We start from the raw sequence: 16,250 nt of genomic DNA on the forward strand, positions 1-16,250 counted from the left end.
TGAAGCTCAAACAGACGAAGCGATGGGTCGGGCTGACGAGAATTGAGGCGGTCAATTATAGAGCGTAACGTGTCGTCACTTTGCTGTTCAGCGCGTATGTTGGCCAGATCTGCAATAGCCATGACGAAGTCACCGGTATCACGTTCGGTGGTGTCGGGAGGATCGACAGGGTAGCGGGATAAACAGTCAGCATCTTGATGCATCCGGCCAGATTTGTAGAGCACGTCAAAGGTGTATTCCTGTAGTCGTAACGCCCAGCGGCCAAGCCTTCCTGTAGGATCCTTCAGCGACGAGAGCCAGCAAAGGGCATGGTGGTCCGTGACAACGGAAAAAGTTCGGCCGTACAAATAAGGGCGAAATTTTGCCACAGCCCAGACCAAAGCCAGGCATTCGCGCTCAGTTATCGAATAATTCCGCTCCGACGACGAGAGAAGGCGGCTGGCGTAGGCAATGACACGGTCCTGGTCGTTCTGGCGTTGGGCGAGTACTGCACCTATGCCGTGGCCACTAGCGTCGGTGCGAACTTCTGTTGGGGCCGACAGGTCATAATGCGCCAAAATAGGTGGTGAAGTCAGTAAACTGACAAGGGTGGTGAATGCGGCAGCTTGTGCACGACCCCAGGAAAAAGAGATGTCCTTCTTGAGTAGGTCAGTAAGCGGCCGGGCAATGTCGGCAAAATTCCTGACGAAGCGGCGGAAGTAGGAACACAAGCCGACAAAGCTCCGTACATCGCTAACTGAGCGAGGAACAGGAAAGTCTCGGACGGCACGCACCTTGTCGGGGTCAGGTTGGACACCGCTAGCACTAACAAGGTGTCCGAGAACGGTGATGTGACGCCGAGCGAAACGACACTTGGAGGAGTTGAGTTGTAGGCCAGCGCGGCGAAACACATCAAGAATGGCCGACAGGCGGGCTAGGTGGTCCTCAAAAGTAGGCGAAAATACAATCACGTCATCTAGATAACATAAACACGTAGACCACTTATAGCCCCGAAGGAGAGAATCCATCATTCGCTCGAAGGTCGCGGGGACATTACACAATCCAAAAGGCATAACCTTGAATTAGTAAAGTCCATCCGGTGTGACGAACGCAGTCTTTTCACGGTCCATGGCATCAACGGTAATCTGCCAGTATCCGGAGCGTAGGTCGATGGAGGAAAAGTACGTGGCGCCGTGGAGGCAGTCCAAGGCGTCATCGATTCGGGGCAGAGGGTAGACGTCCTTGCGTGTGATGTTGTTAAGTGTCGGTAGTCAACACAAAAGCGCCAGCTGCCGTCTTTCTTTTTTACTAGCACCACAGGGGACGCCCACGGACTGGAAGAAGGTTCGATAACGCCTTTTGTGAGCATTTTGTCAACTTCGCCTTGGATCACACGACGTTCGGCGAGGGAGACACGATAGGGACGGCGACGGATAGGGCTCGCGTTCCCCGTGTCGATGCGATGTTGGACAACAGACGTTTGGCTCAGAGAACGATCGTCGTAGTCGAAAATGTTGTGGTAAGACTCCAGGAGGCGGCGAAGGTCAGTAGCTTGATCAGAAGGAAGGTCATCAGGGATCATTCTGACAAAGACATCGCGCGGCGAACTGGTTGTGGTGCAAAGGAAGGACGAAATGGAGGAACGGGTGGGATCCAACGCACAAATCTCGCAGTATTCGGCAGCAGTGATGGCGGCGAGTGACATGCCTGCCGGAATCAGTTGAGGAGAGGCGCTGAAGTTTAAAATAGGAATGGCGATGCGGTTGCCGGTGACGGTCACGAGGGTGTTAGGCATGGCGACGTTCTTGGCGAGCAGAACGTCCGTTACCGGGGATAGCACGTAATCGCCATCAGCGACAGGAGGGCTCGAGACCATGGCGATATATATGGCGGCTTGCGGGGGCATGCGCACATAGTCGAGAGAGCAGAGACGTGCCGAGGGGGTGGTTGGGGAATCGGCTAGGTGAGGTAGTTCAAGCTGCAGGAGGCTAGTTGCACAGTCAATTAGGGCAGAATGAGTCACGAGAAAGTCCAGACCAAGAATAACGTCGTACGGACATTGTTCAAGAACGGCAAATAAAACAGTAGTTGGGTGACTGGCGATTGTGACGCGGGCGGTGCACATGCCAAGGATGGTGGGAGTTCCTCCATCGGCCACTCTTACAACGTGGGAAACAGCAGGTGTGACCACCTTCTTTAGGCGACGGCGAAGACCAGAGCTCATGACGGAAATATAAGCCCCGGTGTCGACAAGTGCAGAAATCGTCACGCCATCAACGTCAACGTCCAACACACAGCGTCGAGTCGGCAGAGTAACTAGAGGGTTTTCGGGCAGAGTCGTAGATGCAGCGTTACCTCCGGGCGCTGCATCGTTTAGTTTTCCGGAGTGAAGGAGCCACGGTTGCTCGGCGACGGGGCGCGGCGAGGTAGCGGGGAGCGGGAGGACGGACGGCGGTACGGTTGCGAACGCGACTGGTGACTTCTAGGTGATGGCGAGCGGCTGGACCATGTCGTGGCAGCGTCAGGATTGTAGGGGTGTGCTGCAGATAGTGGCTCAAAAGGGCTGCGGTCAAGGCGGCGAGCATGGCCAAAGGATGGAGTACGTTGCGGGAACGACCAGCGGTTGTGAAAGTAGCGAGCAACGTGCCCGACACGGCGGCAGTGAAAGCAGATAGGCCGATCGTCTTCAGTTCGCCAATCAGCAGGGTTTCGCGATCGTGGAGCGAACCGCGGATATCGAGGGAACGATGTCGGGGCCCCGGAAGCGGATGTAGGGCTGACAACGGCGCAAGCAGCGTGAACCCCGAGATTCGCGAGTTCGTTTCGCACGATGGCTTGGACTAGCGAAACCGCTGGTGTGCTCGAGTCGCCGGCGTTAGAGTTGGTAAAGAGGCTAGCGGGAGCCATTGCCTCGATTTCACGATGGACAATCCTCGTCAATTCGGCCGACGGCGGTGAAAGGTTAGATGGCGGCCGCTCTTCACACGAAGACGTTGCAGCGGTGTTGGGAAGCCGGGCGAATGGTCGTTCAATACGGCGGCTCTTAGCCTGCTCGAAGCGCTGACACTCCTCGATCATGGCATCGACGGTAGCACAATTTCTGCACATGAGCAGATTGAATGCGTCGTCCGCTATCCCTTTCAGGACGTGGCCAACCTTGTCAGACTCTGACATGTTACTGTCAGCTTTACGGCACAGCGCCAGCACACCCTGTATGTAAGACAAATACGATTCCGTGGACGTCCGGGCGCGAGTTGACAGCTGTTGCTTCGCAATGATTTTTCGACTGGAGGCGTTACCGAACAGGTCACGGAGCTTTTGTTTGAATGTATCCCAGCTTCTGAAGTCGGCGTCGTGATTGTCATACCACAACTTCGCCGTTCCACTAAGATAAAACACCACATTGGCCAGCATGACTGTCAGGTCCCAGTAGTTGGAATCGCTCACCCGTTCGTATAGCGTGAGCCATTCCTCAACGTCGATACCATCGGTGCCGTTGAACATTCCAGGGTCTCGGGGTTGGACGACTACAATCGGAGTCCGCGGCGCAGAAGCAGATTCCGGTTGGTGTGCCATGGTGGTCGCACCGCAGCGCCGACCGCTTCGGAGCTCCGTCGTCTGGCGAGAATACCCAGCACCTCCACCAATGTGTGACGGGGCGTCAAATAGACGAAAAATGGATAGTATTTATCTACAGGGATTGTTGGCAGAGATGGGCAAGATGGCTGAACACGCGCTGCGTTTTTCGGCGATCGTCGTCTTCTTCCTTAATGCAAGGAGGCGGCCCGTAACAATATATATATACAATAAAGGGCTCTGTAATTTCCACCGTGACTTTACGTAGGTACGTTGGCGCACTTCATGTGATAATCCCAGTCAGCCTACGCACATATACCGCATTACTAGTCACATCTACCATGGCCTCGGCTACATCCCAAGAAGCAATTGGCTACCTATTTTGATTACTCGGTAGGCTTAACACAGGCCAAAATTCAAATAGGAATGCGTAGTATGGAATTAGTATGTAACCTACAGTGATATAGAACGTATGCATTACACTCGAGTCTGTCCAGAATCGGATAGTAACATTCATTTACTCTGACTATTCATTTATCATAAGTCTTAATAAACAAAACGCATGCTGTGCCGATCTTTCCCCCCAACTCACCCCAAATTCAGCTGGGCGCAGGCTACTACCCTGCGTCTGCTACAAACAAATACGTACCCTTCACCCGCCCGCCTCCACCTTATATTCCCTGAAGTTTACAGTACCCCTAACTGCCGGTGCTGTGGCACTTACCCGGCTACGCTTCCGCATATTCTGTGGGAGTGCCCAGCACAGTACACACACATTAACACCACGACCCCCTCGTCGAGGTTGTGTGAGGCTCCGCGGAGCTGCGCCCTCAACGACCAAACCTGGGCGACCCAGCACGCCCGTGAGGCGGCGGCGGCGAGGCAAGCCCTCGACGTCTCCTCATGGGAGGCTCAGGCCCGGCCATCATAAAGTGCTGGTTCTACAATAAATGTTTATTCCTCCTCCTGAGCTTCTATCGCTAGGTTTCCGTCGTGAAGTCGCTTGAGCTTGGACAAGTTGTACAATTCTACGCTCCAATGTTCCATCATCAAGAGCTCGGCGCTTGTCATCACTAATAAGCTAAAAAGCAACCTCGCCTTCAGAACGTATAGTCAACGTCAGAAGCTTTCATACCTCGGAAGGTGAGGAGGAGGAGGAATAAACTTTATTTAGAGATGAGCAGACGGTAAGATCGTCCGAGGTGGGCGGCGTCCCTAGTCCAGGATGCCGTGGGCCTGAGCTGATTGCTTGGCCCTGCTCACCAGGCGATGCTGGTCTTCAGGGCTCGGGCTTGTCAGCTGGGCCTCCCACTGCTCGACGGTTGGTCCGGTGATGGGTGGTGTCGATGGATTTTGTCGACATTCCTATACCATGTGGTAGAGGGTATTGGGCGCAGAGCAGAAGGCGCATTTGTGAGTATAGCTCGTAGGATACATGGCGTGTAGCAAGGTGCCGTGCGGGAATGTGCCTGTCTGAAGTTTGCGGAAGATCACCGCCTCTTCTCTTGTCAGCTTGGGATGCGGGGGTGGGTAGATCCTCCTACCCAGTCTGTACCTCGGAAGGTGAAAAATATTTATATTTATACGGCTTAGGCACGCATCGTGGTATTCGGATTTACAGCGTATACTGATCTAGAGTAAACCAAACAGAAGTTTTGCATAGTTTTACTGACTGCGGGTGTAGCTTCGTTGAAAATGAACTTATTCGCAGAACCTCGGCCGCGTAAACTATTGACGGCGGCTGTGCGATTGAACACCTGCATTTTCTTTATTCTGCACACAATATTTTTTTAATGAATAGCCATCCAGCCAACGTCATGCAGTGCTTATACCTGATTAATTTTCAGGACAGCCATCTCAGACATGACTTATTAAGTAGAAGAACTGAAGTATTATGTAGTACGTCATTATTATCACCAATGAGGTGTAGTAAATATGTAAACAAATAAAGGATAACAACATTGCCTATGAAATTTTACTCAAATCTCCGGACTACATCAAAACTTCGCCTGTTCGTCTTGTGTACGTCCCTATGCTTTCTAGGAAACTGAAAGGGAGAAATTCAAGGGTGAAATTGACATCTCTTGTGGCATCATGGCAGAAAAGGGAAGGTGTGGCTTAGTGGGCCCATATGAAAGGATCAGCTGCGATAGTGCTACTCACGCACAAGGAACAACACTTTTGTATTTTATTTACAGACAGTAAAGTGATAAATGGTGTCAGTGGACGCTGTCGTGATCATGACAATATCACCGTACCGATAGGGTCATAAACGATTCTAATAAGGGAACATTTCTGCAAACCCCCACGGTTCTTTCTCATGTTTCTTGAATTCTTCAAACACGTTAAATTTAGGGTAGGAGAATATTCTCACAGAATTACTGAAGAATTGTACAAGTAATTATATCATAGTGCTGCGATCTGATTCAGCAATAGAGTAAGTTAAGAACAGAACAGCAGAATGCAATAGCAACTTTGGTGATAGTAGCCGAGAACAATGTCTTCTTGCAACACTTTGTGGACATAACTCAAAAAGGGTGTGGTCTGTGATTCGAATCGTTCTCTATTTTTACACGACAAACTACATTACCACGTCCCGGTGTCTTTTCGCAAAATTTGCAATACTCCTCTGCGCACGTCGTGGTAAAAGGATATGAAGACCTTTAGCATTTCTGGAATTTCGAGAAGGTATATGGGAATGGTTCAAATGATAAGACACGTGCGCTGCATATTGAGGATAGAATGTTTATGTTTCGAGGTATCGGTTTGTACTAAGCAAAAAAGCTTGTGAAATTATTCGGACAGCCTTCATTTGCAACAAAGATCCGGTACGCCAAAATTCTGCTTTGATATAATGCAAATACACTCAGTCAAGTAGCTTTTGTATTCCTTTGTAAGAATACTACGTCTGGGGCTGCAGCCAAGTTTTCTACTTCTGTGTCTTTTAATTGCACACACGGGACGCTATTTATTCTTGTGGTACGTTTCAAGCTGAACAAAAGTCGCACAACACGCCTTTCCATGACATAGCTGAGGAGACAAAAATATTTCTTAGTAATGTCTTCATAAATGTTTGGCTTAAGAAAGAAATGAACTTTCAAAACACGTAACCTGGGTTTATTGTCTAAAATACATTACACCTAAAGTGCAAAAGAAGTTTGGAAGCACGTTCGCATGTTCACGAAACCAGCCAGCTATTTTTTAGGGAGACGTTGGTACAGTAGAAAGAAACGAAACAAGAACCGTAACTAAATGACCTGCAGTTCGGAATATGCCATCTGGCGGGAAACCGCCACACTAAGCAGCGACAAAGGGATAAAAAAAATAGCGGCACCGCTGGCTTTGAACCTGCCAACTCACAATCGTGGTGTCAGTGATCCTAATCGGTGGTCGCGCGGAACATTCGGCTATCGGTGCGACGTGCTGTCGGAGGCAAAAACTAGATTTATATACGTGCCACAAAAAATTCTGCTACCTTGTTATGAAAACTGCGATTTTGGAACGACTTTTTTGCCATTTCAAGAGCATGCTGCTGCAACTAGCGGAAAGCTGAGTTATTGAAGTTGATAAATCCCCGGTAATACGTTGATCGATGCAATAGGCTCATCGCAAATTGCTTTTTACTGGCCAAAAAAGCCTCCAAAATTTCACGTTTTCCATAGACTCAAATACTTCGAACTTCGCCCGCAATTTGGAACGGGTTTTCTGTCTTAAGTAATGGTACCGCTTGCATGAGATGTCGGGCTAAGCTCCTAGAGCCTATTTCCACGGTAATATTTTGAAATTTGGCTTCTCTGATTAGTTATTTGGGAAAAACGACGCTCTCCCATAGAAAACGCGCATGTTTTCAGAGGCGGCCAGTAGAGGCACTGTTCGGCGATGTTCGAGATTCCTGATAATGCTTGACGATGTCGTCAGCATTGTCACTTCTTGTTGTTCCGTTGTCTACCGGGAGCATGGCATCTAAAGGTGTTGTTACGGAGCGCCCATAAACCAGTTCAAATGGTGTGAATCGGGTGGTTTCCTGCACAGCCGTATTGTATGCGAATGGCAGAATTTGGTCCCAGGACTTGTGCTCTACGTCAACGTACATCGAGATCATATCGGCCATAGTTCTGTTGAGGCGCTCGGTTAGTCCATTAGTTTGTGGGTGATAGGCCGTGGTTTTCCGATGATTGGTGTGGGTCAGCGTGACGATCTCCTGCATTAAGGCAGCGGTAAACGCAGTTCCTCGATCGGTTATTAAGACGGAAGGGCCCCCGTGACGTAGCACGATTTCATGCACAAAAAATATCGCGACTTCTGTAGCGGTTCCGCGGGGCGCAGCTTTGGTTTCTGCGTACCGCGTTAGGTAGTTAATTGCGACGACTATCCATTTGTTTCCTGCGGATGACGTAGGAAACGGACCGAGGAGATTCATGCCCACCTGTTGAAATGGTGCTGGAGGAGGTTCTAGGGGTTGTAGAAGACCAGCAGGTTTCAAAGGTGGAACCTTGCGCCGTTGGCAATCACGGCAGCTTCTCACGTAGCGCTGAACGGACGAGAACATTTGTGGCCAGGAATACTTCTGGCGTATGCGCGCTAACGTCCTGGCGAAGCCTAAGTGTCCGGCACACAGGTCGTCATGACACGCGTGCAGTACTTCTTCGCGCAGTGAAACTGGGACGACAAGAAGGAACGTTTCTTGGCTGTTTTCGAAGTTCTTTTTGTAGAGCACGTCGTTCCGGAGGCAGTAAGAAGTCAGACCTCGTGACATTGGTCGTGGAACAACGACGTCGGCTCCCTGAAGGTATCTGATGAGGGGAAGCAATGTACTGTCTGCACGTTGGAGGTCAGCCATCTCGACAGTGTCTACTACACCAAGAAACGGGAAGTCTTGTTCTAAGTCACTGGTCTTGCAAGGTATCGGCGCACGTGAGAGGCAGTCAGCGTCGCCGTGCTTCTGTCCGGATCGATATACCACTGTGACATCGTACTCCTGAAGGCGGAGGCTCCAACGAGCGAGGCGGCCTGAAGGGTCCCTAAGACTCGCAACCCAACACAGTGAGTGGTGGTCACTTACTACGCAAAAAGGGCGAGCGTAAATGTAGGGTCGGAACTTGCCGATGGCCCAGACGACAGCTAGACACTCCTTTTCAGTCGTCGAATAGTTGACCTCCACCTTTGTGAGACTGCGGCTCGCGTAGGCTTGTACTCGTTCGGCGCCGTCTTGCCACTGAACGAGTATAGATAGCACGGAGCCCCACGTTGCTGGCGTCTGTGTGGATTTCTGTGTCAGCCTTGTGGTCGAAATGCGCGAGTATGGGGGCTGTTTGCAGTCGCTTCGGCAATTCTGTAAAGGCTTCCTGTTGTTCTTCCGTCCACTTGAAGGGCACATCCTGGCGGGTTAGTCTCGTTAATGGTACGCCGATCCTTGAAAATCATTCGACAAAACGACGGTAGTAAGCGCAGAGACCGAGAAATCGCTGAAATGCCTTCTTGTCTTCGGCCATTGAGGCATCCGCACGCCTGAAGAGCCGAGCCATGTCTTCTGTACACGTGGTCACGCTCTCGTTCGGGGCTTGGAATCTTGCCTGTATTGCCAGCTCCGCTCGCTCCTTCCTGTCCATGTTGGAATATGTGGCGATCAGCTGCTGTCGAAATTCGAGCCACGAGGTCAATGTCGCTTAATGGTTATAGAACCACGTCCTCGCGGAGTCTTGGAGAGCGAAGTACACGTTGCGCAACTTGCGCTCTTCGTTCCATCCGTTGAATTCGGCGGCCCGCTCGAAATGGTCTAGCCAATCTTCCACTTCTTCAGCAGCATCTCCGTGGAATACAATCGGCGCTTGTGGCTGGTTGAAGATGAACTGCGCCGGCGGAGCAGCCGCAGCAGGAAACTGCAGGCTCAGGTTCATCGTCCGGATACGATCGGGCAACAGACCGTGCTCAGGTTGCAGCCCTTGAAGACGGCGGCTGATGCGTGCGTGCACAGGAGTAATGTCTCCCGGGCTACTCACTGGGGATGAGTCAGAGGTGCGCTGCGTCTCCGGAGGGCAATGGTATTATATACCCAGCACCTCTACCAGTAAAATGTCACGAAGATAATTAATCGGGGCTCGCCGAAAGAGAACAGCCTTCATTAATGATGGCCGACACTCAAGAGAACGCGCGCACACCTACGCCCTTCATCGTCTTCTCTCTGGCGATCTCGTGCCTGTAGTGGGCAGCTTACTTCGCGTCAATATATATATATATATATATATCATAAGAAGCCAACAAACAATCACGCCAAGGACAACATAGGGGAAATCACTTGTACTTACTAATTCAATTAAAGAAAATGATAAATTAACAGAAATTAAAGTGGATGACAAAACAACTGTCCACAGGGGGGGAACGAACCCACGTCTGCGCATTACGCGTGCGATGCTCTCACCACTGAGCTACCGCGGAGCCGTTTTCACATGCACTTTCTAGGGTATTTATGTTTTACAACTAGAACTCACCCTGGGAGTGTTAGCCAGTGCCACCACTCACAAACCTAGGGGAGGATGTGGAACATCCTTTCTGCCGCAGGCGTCACGAGCACGTGATCTTTTTGGGTGATGGCAACTGGTCAATAAACCCACATATGCTACCTGAAGGCATCAAGGTTGCCGGATTCGAGCCCTCGTTATGTAATGAACGAGAAGAAAGGGAACCGAGGGGCCCGATTTTTATTAATCATATCATAAGAAGCCAATAAAAAATGATGTTGCTTTGTGTTGCTCAATAGAGCAACAGAAAGCTGTATCGGGAGTTTTTCATGTTGCTCTACAATTTTCTCATTGACACTTTGATAATTAGGACATTACTTCTCGAGTTAGATGATTATTTACAATTAACTAATTAAATCTCAGTAACGAAAAATTACTGGCGGCTACTCCACTGCACTGAAAACAAACGCACCAAGTTTGCTTCGCGTAACGCCGTTTCTCGTTTTTTAGCCTTACAAATAGAATCGGCATATATACTGCGAGTTTTGATGTGTAATTTCTTCAAGAAGGCTACAAGGGAGTCACTTGCTGAAACCGATGTAATTAAAAAAAATTTTACAGAATTATCACATTATTGTTTATATCTTTGCAACCCACGCACCTTACTTTGGTATCTTCGTGTAGAGGAAAGAAACCAGTGCCGCTCAGCAGTACGTTTGTACATCCGAGCACGAATGGTCGCGTTTGAAAGAGCTCGCTATGCCATATAATAGGTATAACCTTTCAAACTCAATCTTGTCAAAATTCATCAGCAGGTGTCGGCAACGTCAAAATTCATCAGGAGCTGTAAGGCCTACAAATGTGCAATATGCTGAAAACATTTCACGGTGGTCGAGGAAATCGGCAACAAATGTTTTGGGAATCGTCAGTCATAGGACAAAACCACTTGGAATATCGCACGATTTAGCTAAGTTTCCAACCAGAAAGCTTTATTTAGCTAAGTTTACAACCATATATTTCATTTAGGGCGTCGAAACGTCTGTGGTGTCCACAACATACTACAAAAGCGTCACGGCATGCGTCATCCTTCGAAACTTTCGCATGCTCCTGTGTCCGCCAAGCATTACTGAAAGACCGAGAGGTAAAACGCATAGAACCCAAGCCACAGACAGCTTCGCTGTAATAAGGAGCCACCATACAAAACGGCCATACAAGCGTTTCTCGTTTCAAACCAATGCGCGCGTACGCAAGAGAGGGCTCACTACAGCGAACTTCTAGAAGAAGGGAGAAGAGAAAGAACGCCTCTCGCTCACAGGCTGTGTTGTGTGTGCTTTTGCGACGCGCAGGGGGCGCGAATCATACGTTGGGTGAGAGAGAGCGAAGGAAGTCAGCGGTGTGCAGTTGCGCGTGCCGTGTGCATTCGAAGAGCGCCGTCGTCTTGGTCTCCTTTGTCTTTCGCGTTGTGTGCATCTGCCTCCCAACGCCGCGCTTGGCAGTGAGTCGCCCTGCAGCGGAGCACGCCACTGAAACCTGCTGAAAACGCGCGCCAAACCGCCGCCGGCGTTGTGTGGTCCTCTTGTAGTGGCCCCAAGTGCGTGTACCTTGTGCGATGAGCTTCCTGAAGCACTTCGATCCCTCGAAGATTCCTCGGACGAGGGTGAGTTTTTACCACGACCTACTGGAACTCCAGACCTGCACAGATATCCGGCTTCTATGGGAGCCGCTTGCGCCCACTTTCGGTCAACCGGTGGCCATAGGTGGCGCTTTTATAACCTGTTCGTCTGCTATACTCGGCGGGCGGCTGGACGGCGTTCGAATGCGTGCGTCTGCTCTTCTGTAGCGGGCTGCTAGCATATATGACAATTTCTTGCAAAGACAACAGCTAGTATGTCAAAATTGTTTAAGTGTACTCATTGTAGTGGTATGTAATAACACGTAAGATAGTACACAAATTCTTTCTCGGTTTGCCATTATGCGGAAATTTCGCGCTGCTCCACACAAGAAGAAAAAAAAAACTAACTGATCGAGTGATTGTTTACGTGTTTGTTCGGCCCGTCAAATATGCATCGCAAAGCTTTTATGAAACTGTGAAAACTGATGCTAGAGGCCTTGCTTTGTTCTGCTTTACATGATGGCACACATCAGTATGCCATAATGTGATCGTTTACGTTATCCCATCTGTAATGAACTCAAGCAAGCTGCATGTAGCCAAGGCTGAAGTTACATGCTTTCTGCAGCGTTTTCAGATTCACACAGTTTATGTGTGGTCTGCGTATACATATCGTCTGCGTGATTCTTTTAAATTTCCTTGTTCATATCAATATATCAAGTTCTTTATTATTGTATTTCATTATTACTCCATTGTACTATATGTTATCCTATGAATCTTCTGGAAATCAGATTTTTTCCCCCTGCTGCGAAGGCAACGGGAGGAAATGTTATCGTCTGCCAGCTGTACTTGTTTTCCTTTCTTGCACCACTCTTTCTACTGTATCTCGTGATTGAAATAAGAAGCAATCATTTGCAAATTTTGTTTCATTTTTTTTATTTTCGTGAATTTATGCATTTACAAACAATGTAAACGGTCTGTGGCTGCCGAAATAGCAGCACGAGCGCTGGAACAGATCGCAGAAGCAGACGACAGGAAACAGGTTATAAGTAGCGCCACTCTGCTCGTACGTTGTAACCCTAGCGGCGAAAGGGGTGAACTAGTCCAGGCGTGCTGGAGCAGGGAGATCTGTGCAGGTCTGGAGTTCAGTAGGTCGTGGTTTTTACAGTACTGGCGCTGCCGGATTCGACGCGGCCTTGTAGCTTGTGTTTCCTGGTAATTATATGGTATTTCCGAACATCACAAATCGCCGTGCATAACCGCATTCGCATGGCACCTGCAAGATGTCTGATTTCGAGGTAGTTTGTATTAGTGCACGTGCATGCTCTCGGAGAACGCAGTGCTACCTTTCAGGCGTCCTATGCTGTCGTGAAGTTTTTCGTTTGTTGAGGAACAAAACAGCCTAGTTCAGTTTATATGTTATGTCGGAGGTTCTACGCCGCGCAGTTTTCGGAAAAACAGTTCTCGATTCGTTAAACCTTTGTTCTTGAGCGGTGTGACAGTCGGCGAAAGTTGTCAATGCTTTTCGTTGTCATGGCTTTACGTAATCGTAGGATCGTAGTGGGCGATAAGGCAGTGGGGCCCTTTGCGCAGTGCAAACACCACGAGCGTGCGCCCACATACTATATTGGGTGTCCCAAAATTCACGCAAGAAGTCAATTTTGCGCCATTTGTGCGTTAGAGTGTTGCCAACGAAATACAACGACAGCGTGACAGCTAACAGTTCAGGGTTATTAAAAATGGAGCGCTACACGAAAGAACAATGCGTTCTCATTCTTCAGCAATATCTTAAACGTAATGAAGGTTTGGCAGCTACAGTTCGCAATTTTCCTACAAAATATAGTCGGAATAGTGACTTAACTTCAACTGTGAAGAGATTGGAGTTTTTTCAAGTCAAAGGTTTATTCCAACAAGCCCACGACCACGCACGCCTTGAAGGAGGGAGTTGAGCGCTGTATCAACGAAATTGAGCCATGCTTATGCGAAACGGTCATGGAAAATTTGAACAAAAGAGTGCGAATGTGCTAAAAAAGCCGTGGAGGCCATTTACCCGATATGCTATTCCATACTGTGGGGATCTAGGTGGCTTCCCGCGCCTCGTCCTCCAACTCGCGCGTTGTGCTTAGCTCGATCTCCGGGAATCTCCACCGTAACGGCAACATGGCGGACACGGCTGGCGCGCCGGAGCTATTTTCCCGCGCCAACGTGTTTCTCCCTCCCGGGTTTTGAGTTGCCGCGCGAGCAGGAGAGGTGCTTACACTCTCCTCCCAACGCGCGGGAAAGCGCCGGCCTCTCGCGGCCAGATTATGTTCGGCTCGGTTACAGCTCGGTTGGCGCCGTCTTGGAGGGCGCTGCAGAATGCGGTCCCAGTCAAGCACCAGACAAGATATAAAGGGGAAGCGGAATGCAGCAGTACCCGCCGCGGTGGCTTAGTCAGCTAAGGCGTTGCGCTGCTGAGCACGAGATCGCGGGATCGAATCCCGGCCGCGGCGGCCGCATTTCGATGGAGGCGAAATGCAAAAACGCCCGTGTGCTTGCGTTGTAGTGCACGTTAAAGAACCCCAGGTGGTCAAAATTAATCCGGAGCCCTCCACTACGGCGTGCCTCATAATCAGAACTGGTTTTGGCACGTAAAACCCCAGAAAGAAGAAGAAGAAGGAATGCAGCAGTAATGAGACACAGAGCACTGTGGGGTCACAATACGTATGAGGTGGTGCGTGGAATCTGGAAAGGAGTAATGGTGTCACCGCTAACTTTCGCAAATGCCATTGTATGCTTAAAATGGGATCTCTTGTCGGGGTTGGAAGTTAACCAAAGACCAGTAGGCCGGTTGGCTTTGGGAGCCCATGGTAAAACCGTAAATGAGGCAGTGCAAGGTGGCATGGGTTGGGCCTCTTTCGAATTAAGTCAGAGAAGCACAGAGCAAAATTAGTTTTCAAGAAAGACTCAGGAATATGGATGAAAATAAATCCGCGGCTAATGTGCACAAATATCTGTACCTGAAATGCGTGGACACAGAATGGAGGAAGAAGTCAGGGAAGTTGACAACCAAGTACACGATAATTCAAACTGTAAATAGAAAACCAGGGGTCATCAGAAAGAAAGTGAGATAAATAGACAGTGAAGTGGTTGCAAAGAATGGAAACAAGAAGGACAATGGATATTTACAAGAATGAGAAAAAAGAAATTAGAAGGGAAAATCTGTACGAAAACACAAAGGGCAGTTGCCTTGCTATTTGAGGCTCGAACCGCTTTCCTAAGGACCAAAATATATCGGACCAAATATTCGGAACTAGATGAGGCATGTGTATGCTGCAGCAAAGATCCGGAGACCAGTCAAAGCATCCTAATGGAATGTGAAGAGATTCACCCAGTGAGAACAATAGGTAACGTACACCTTCCAGAAGCGCTAGGGTTTAAAGTAGACGGAAGCATCAACCGGTCAGCAGTCGAGATAAGCAAGAGAAGTTTAGAGTATGTGTGGAGAAAAAGCAGGGAAGAGATTGATACGACCTGACTTGATCTCTTAGTCATAGGAACAGGTAAAAGGTAGATATTTGAAGGGGAAAAAAGAGTAATGAAATGATACAAAAGTGCTAGATAAAAAAAAACAAGAAAACATCTATAGCATACCTGATTCAATCACGCAGGCTATAGGTGACTATTTGTCACCGCCCCGCGTCAAAGGGGAGGCCATTAAATCATCATCACCAGCATAGGCTCTGACTACGGGGGGGCTCGAGCCCCCCCCCCCCCCCCTATTTCTCGCCAAAGTGTCATCACCAGAGTTCTGTTGCCCACAACATTTGCGGTTTCTTTAGAGTTGCCTCAACGTTTCACCAAAAATTTTATTGTGGCTGAAAGCTTACTGCATCAGCGCGGACGTGCACGGCTTTACATTCAAACTTTCGCTTTATTTCTGCAAATCCTCACCATAGGACGACAAGCGCATTAGAAGCGCCAGCGGCGGCTACCTCATTAGCATTTTTTCTCACTTCAACGTTTTTTTTTAATTTCGACTGTGAACACTATACACACACATACAATATATTTAAATATATAATCAGGAATAAGTTTGTTACATTTTTTAAAGAGAAGGATTTAGCCAAGTAACAATTATTTCTAATTGTAAGGATAGGTTATGCCTGGAGAGTGAATACGTTGCTCTATGTTCACCTCCAATTACCCCTGCCTTGCGCTAGCGTATTCCTACTTGCGCCTGCAAGTTGGAATACGCTTGGAATACAAGGATAATTGGAGATCGCCGGGAGAGGCCTTCGTCCTGCAGTGGACATAAAATATAGGCTGATGATGATGATGATGATGATGTTCACTTCTCACCCGCCGCGGTGGCTCCGTCAGCTAAGGCGTTGCGCTGCTGAACACGAGATCGCGGGATCGAATCCCGGTCGCGGCGGCCGTATTTCGATGGAGGCAAAATGCAAAAACGCCCGTGTGCTTGCGTTTTACTGCACGTTAAACAACCCCAGGTGATCACAATTAATCCGGAGCCCTCCACTACGGCGCGTCTCACAATCAGAACTGGTTTTGGCACGTAAAACCCCCAAAAAGAAGAAGAATGTTCACCTCTCTTCAAATTGCTTTGCGTGCTTTTTTTGACCCTGAAA

General features: G+C 49.0%; 2 protein-coding genes across 3 annotated transcripts in view; both read left to right on the forward strand.

Moving 5' to 3' along the window:
* The window catches only part of LOC119437231 (adenosine deaminase), a 476,423-nt gene that overhangs the window by 413,133 nt on the left and 47,040 nt on the right, over positions 1-16,250 (forward strand). The gene's annotated exons all lie outside the window — the stretch shown is intronic.
* LOC119437235 (adenosine deaminase-like) overlaps positions 11,447-16,250 on the forward strand; it is a 228,090-nt gene continuing 223,286 nt past the window's right edge. For both annotated transcript variants that reach the window (XM_049660370.1, XM_049660371.1), the window contains exon 1: positions 11,447-11,670. In XM_049660370.1, the coding sequence (XP_049516327.1) occupies positions 11,623-11,670 (48 nt within the window). In that variant the 5' untranslated portion in view covers positions 11,447-11,622. The remainder of the gene's footprint in view (positions 11,671-16,250) is intronic.

This window comes from Dermacentor silvarum, chromosome 1 (genome assembly GCF_013339745.2).
Source record: "Dermacentor silvarum isolate Dsil-2018 chromosome 1, BIME_Dsil_1.4, whole genome shotgun sequence".
Taxonomy (NCBI): Eukaryota; Metazoa; Arthropoda; class Arachnida; order Ixodida; family Ixodidae; genus Dermacentor; species Dermacentor silvarum.